This window comes from Bidens hawaiensis, unplaced genomic scaffold (genome assembly GCF_021521415.1).
Source record: "Bidens hawaiensis isolate Kalapana, Puna unplaced genomic scaffold, B.hawaiensis_p1.1 tig00018846_1, whole genome shotgun sequence".
Taxonomy (NCBI): domain Eukaryota; kingdom Viridiplantae; phylum Streptophyta; class Magnoliopsida; order Asterales; family Asteraceae; genus Bidens; species Bidens hawaiensis.
In genome coordinates, this window is record NW_027492863.1 from 262,308 (window position 1) to 267,319 (window position 5,012).

General features: G+C 31.8%; 1 protein-coding gene across 2 annotated transcripts; it reads right to left on the minus strand.

The window, feature by feature from the left end:
* Window positions 1-517: 517 nt before the first annotated feature.
* LOC143557207 (PLASMODESMATA CALLOSE-BINDING PROTEIN 2-like) lies at window positions 518-4,056 on the minus strand. Of its 2 annotated transcripts, none has more exons than XM_077046333.1 (4): window positions 3,870-4,056; window positions 2,983-3,225; window positions 2,092-2,125; window positions 518-946 (listed from the first exon to the last, which is right to left on the minus strand). In XM_077046333.1, exons 1-4 carry the CDS (start codon window positions 3,928-3,930, stop codon window positions 640-642), a joined length of 645 nt encoding a protein of 214 aa, XP_076902448.1. In that variant the 5' UTR covers window positions 3,931-4,056; the 3' UTR covers window positions 518-639. The 2 variants fall into 2 exon arrangements, with proteins under 2 accessions (XP_076902448.1, XP_076902449.1); XM_077046334.1 differs by having other exon boundaries at window positions 519-943.
* Between the last annotated feature and the right edge of the window lie 956 nt (window positions 4,057-5,012).

Below are 5,012 nucleotides of genomic sequence, written 5' to 3' on the forward strand. Positions count from 1 at the left end.
TGCAAAGGTTACACCAAACAAAGTAATTATATTAATCTATTGGGCATAGGCTACACATGAAAAAGAAAGAAGTCACTGACGCAAGGAATTAAAGGGATTGTGCATTTCTGCAAACTCAACGAGTCATGTAAGTCAATCTTTTTGTTAATTTAAAAGTGTCTCGCATAAGATAATTTATTAAGGCTTGTCACCATAATAGTACATCTACAGACCATACCAATAGTTTTTCTTGGAATTATACTAGTATATTTTTATGTATAAAATACTTAACCTTACAGTATTTTCTTTGATAATTAAATTATAACAAAATATAATTATAATACAGATTAGGATAAAAAAAATAATTGATTTACTTGGATTAAAGTGATGGGACATACATGATTCAAATAAATTGAGGATAAAATTTCACTGCAAGTGTATAATAGTACCACAACAAAGCACCATGACTACAATTACCAACCATTCAAACAAAGAAACAAATAACAATAATACAATAAGTGAATTAGATATACATAAGGCTGATTCTAAACCTACGGAACCACCAAACACAACGGATAGTTGCTCCCGAGATTACAACCAAAACCGTGGTCAAATCTCATCCGTACATATCAAACCATACCATATCATATTGCATGAACTCTAGATCAGCCTTGACCATACCAAGCCCTGAATTAAAAGGGTTAGTAGCACGAACCCACTTGCGGTTTGTTGGATGGTCACGCTACCTGAGTTATCATTGAGACCGGTTGAACCCGAAGGCGAAATTCCACCACCAGTTGTTGGGTTCACATTGATCCCAGTCCCAGTACCGGTGTTAGTGCCAGTGCCGGTCCCCATTCCAGTCCCATTCCCCGTTCCGGTCCCCATTCCAGTTCCAGTCCCTGTACCGGTCCCCGTGCCAGTGCCCGGTGGCGCGATGGTTGGATTTGTTGGAGTTGAAGAACTACTAAGATGAAAATAAAAAAGAATTAATATTGTTCTCTAACTTTAAAAAAGTATAATTATTACTACTACATTATTGTCTATAGTAATAACTAATAAGAGTAACATCCATCCATAAGAAAAGGTACATTGGGACCTAACTAGCTTTAAATCAATCTTGGTTATGTATGAAAGATGGCCAACTCACCATGTGACAAGAAACCAAATTTATTTTAGATTTAATAAACAATAACCCAACTTATTAAATGGGGAATGAATGTGTACTTTGGTGGACCTAAGTTTTTTTACAATGTCACCTTTGAACATGTGTGTGAATTGTACAAAAATAAAACTAAGTACTAGAAACTAAAATAAATTGAAAAAAAAAAAGGTATCAACACTTGGTCCACACTGAATGCATATATCATTTTTATTACTTTAATGTCTACAAATCACCTTTTTTTTTTACAAAAAGATTCTCCTTAGCCACTAAGAAAAAGTTTGGACCAATTTGTCCTTGCATGATTAGGGTAAAAACAACAGTTAAAACTTAAAAAGGTTTACTTTTGTAATGAATTTAGGGTGATTTGTGACCTCTTTTAGAGTCTTAAATCACAACCACAACCAAAACCAAAAACAAACACCCTAAGCTTCTAGCGGACAAAACAGATAATATTGGTTACGGGATGTCACACGTCCACACAACTAAAGTGTGAGGATTTCTCTCATCCACGACTAATGCGTTCAAAACACGTTTATAATTTTTATGGTAAGATATTTTCATAAGCGACTCGACACGACACGGCCAAATGTAGGATTTGTCTAGACATTACATCAACTAACCCTAATAACGGTAAAACCGGTCTCAAATTTTGTAAAGGGCTAGGAATCATGCAAGCAATATTAGAGTATTTAGATAGGTTTGAAGATGATGGCTGCCAACAACTCAAAGGTGGGAATCACTCTTCTCCCTTTTTTCTTAATTTCATATATACCATTTAAAAGGTATCATATTCTTTCAATCACTTTGAAAAAAAACACACACACCAATTATTATTTCAACTCTTAAAGAACAAAAGCAATAAATAAAGATTCAACTTTTATAATCAAACACAAGATCTAAAAAACAGTTGTTAAAAGATAGAAGGGGACCAGATTTCAGAAACATACCTTGAAGTTCCAGAGAAACAAGCAGAATTCACACCTATAGTCATCAAGAAGATAAAAATATTTAAACAAAAAACATACAAATATGGAAACTTTTAAATAAAGTTTTTAACCAGAAAACATACAAAGATAGTAACTTTCAAGTTTAGTAATCAAGAATATAAAATTTGTAAAAAAAAATACCAAGATGGAAACTTTCAAGTGAAATGATCTAGAAAATGAAATTTTCATGTGCAATCATCAAGAAAATAAAATTTCAAAAAAAATAAAAATTACACATATGGCAACTTTTAAGTGTACTAATCAAGATAACAAAATTTTTAACCCCAAAATAGAGGTGCACAAACCGGTTTGAGTTGAAACTGGTTCGGTTTGGTCAACAAAAGACAAAAGCGGTCTATGATCAGATTTGATTCGTGTTTTGACCGGTTTTTGCCGGTTTTGGTTCAGTTAACTGGCCTGGAACCGGTTTTGGTGTCGAAAATTACAAACCGCTTCCGAACCTATGGTTTCAATCGGTTCCAAACCGGTTTATACATAATCGGTTTCAGTCTGTTCGGTTAACCGGTTTATTTGCCTACCTCAGTAGAAAACATACAAAGATGGTAACTTTCAAGTATAATCAATCAACAAAATCAAAATTTTAAACAAAAATACAAAGATGGTAACTTTTAAGTGTTATCATCAAGAAAATAAATTTTTAACCAAAAACCATACAAAGATGGTAACTTTCAAGTGTAATCATAAATCATCAATCAAAAAATAGAAATTTCTAAACAAAAAACATACAAAGATAAAAACTTTCAAGTGTAATCATCAAGAAAATGAATCTTTTAAAAGAAAAAAAAAACATACAAATATAGAAACTTTAAAGAGGGGTAGGATGGTAATTACCAGATGGGGGTGATGAGGTGACAGTGGCTGTGCCTGAGAATGAACAGCTGAGTGCAGTTTGGCCCTTTTTCTGGTAATAACTATTGACTGCAAAGTTGCAATGATCTCTTAAAGTATTAGGGTTATAACAAGGACCATTTTGACTTATTTGTTTACAGTCAGCTCCAGCTCCACAAGCAAAATCTATGTTTTGTTGAAGAGCTGTGTCACTTGCTCCAGTGTTGCATACACAATAACTTGCACCTGATGGTTTTCAAATAATAACATCAAAAAATTAAATTAAAGATCACATAAAAAAAATAAAACAATTTGAGAACTAGCAAAGATACACAAACCCATTTGAGAACCTTTTTTTTTACTTAAATCTTCTTTTTAATATTGCTAAACTTAAAAAAATACAATAAGTTGGCACGTAAGAGACAACAAGTTGCGCCGCAACCCCTTCCCTTTTGAATAACAGATCTGATTTGAGAACTTAAGAAAAAAAACATTTGAGAAGTATAAAGATTGCAAAGATAAACCCATTTGAGAACTTTAAAAAAATACATTTGAGAAGTATAGAGATTTAAAAAAAACCATTTGAGTAAATATTAAGATTTCACTAATAACCCATTTGAGAGCCATAAAGATTGCAAAAAAAAAAAAAAAAAAAAAAAAAAAAAGCATTTAAGTAGTTAAAACAAACAGTTGAAAACTATAAAGATTACAACATACTTACTTACTATAAAGATCACATAAAAACCCATATGAGAACTACTAAGATTTCAAGATACCCATTTAAGCATTTGCAAAAACACACAAACCCATTTGAGATCAAGCTTAAAAAGAGCAAAAACATTCATAAACACTTAAAAAGATTTAAAAGAAAATAATAATAATAATCTTACTTGAATAGCCGGTTATGGCCAAGAAAACCAGCACAGGAAGAACAAGAGCAATAACATTCATGATTGAAGGCAAATTATTAAAGCAAATAGTGATATAAAAGTGCTAAGGGGGGAGATAAAGAAGTGAAGTGAAGGAAGATTTATAGACAATAATATGAGAGTGACGGTGGTGAGTGGGAGTGGTGGTGGCAGGTTATTCGGTGTGGAATCATGGAGTACTTTTTTATAATAATAATAATAATAATAATAATAATAATAATATTCAGGTTCGAGTCATGTTTCAAGCCCGAGATTATAAAGATCTCAAGCGGGGTCATCTCTAAGAATCATTTAAAATTTTAGAGTCTGGAACGAGTAATAAAATGAGCTCCTAAATTCGCGTTCTCAATTATGTGATAGAGATAATTTGACAATTTTATCAATGATGATGTCTTTCAAAAACCCGAAACGGACCAAAACAAATAAATAATAATAAAGAAGTTATTAAAATCACTTACCTAAAACACAAATGAAAGTTTTACTCTATTAAAAGAAAAGTGAAAACATCACTTGTGGAAATTGAACTCGAAAGAATAAAACATTTATTGAACCCGTGACTTTTGTTTTCATAGTCTAGTATTAATTCTTCACATTCAACCAATATGCTATTTTGTAAGCTTTTATTTTGAAACATAATTCTCGAGGAAATGGACTAGGTTCGTTGCCCTTCTTGTCCTTTATTTATTAGACTTGATCTTAAACCTTAACCATTACCCTTATAATATAAGAAGAAAGTGACAACAATCACATCCCGTGACTTTTGTTTTCATAGTCTAGTATTAATTCTTCACATTTAACCAATATGCTATTTAGTAAGCTTTTATTTTGAAACATAATTCTCGAGAAAATGGACTAGGTTCGTTGCCCTTCTTGTCCTTTATTTATTAGACTTGATCTTAAACCTTAACCATTATCCTTATAATATAAGAAGAAAGTGACAACAATCACATTTTTTTAATGATTATTAATATTTATGTTGGTACGTGGATTTGAGATGTATAAACTAGTGTCAGGACATGTGTGGTAGGATCTTATGTCTTTAACGTCTTTAAACTCATCTCTATGATTAAGGTTACCTTGGGTTGGTTTACTTAACCAAACCAA

Bases quoted from the DNA above. Each gene is read 5' to 3' on its own strand.
- LOC143557207 (XM_077046333.1), bottom strand. From the start codon at position 3,930: ATGAATGTTATTGCTCTTGTTCTTCCTGTGCTGGTTTTCTTGGCCATA. The intron at 3,226-3,869 runs GTAAGATTATTA...GAAAACCATCAG, and splicing joins GGCCATAACCGGCTATTCAA to GTGCAAGTTATTGTGTATGC. The intron at 947-2,091 runs GTATGTTTCTGA...TTTTCATCTTAG, and splicing joins TGTTTCTCTGGAACTTCAAG to TAGTTCTTCAACTCCAACAA.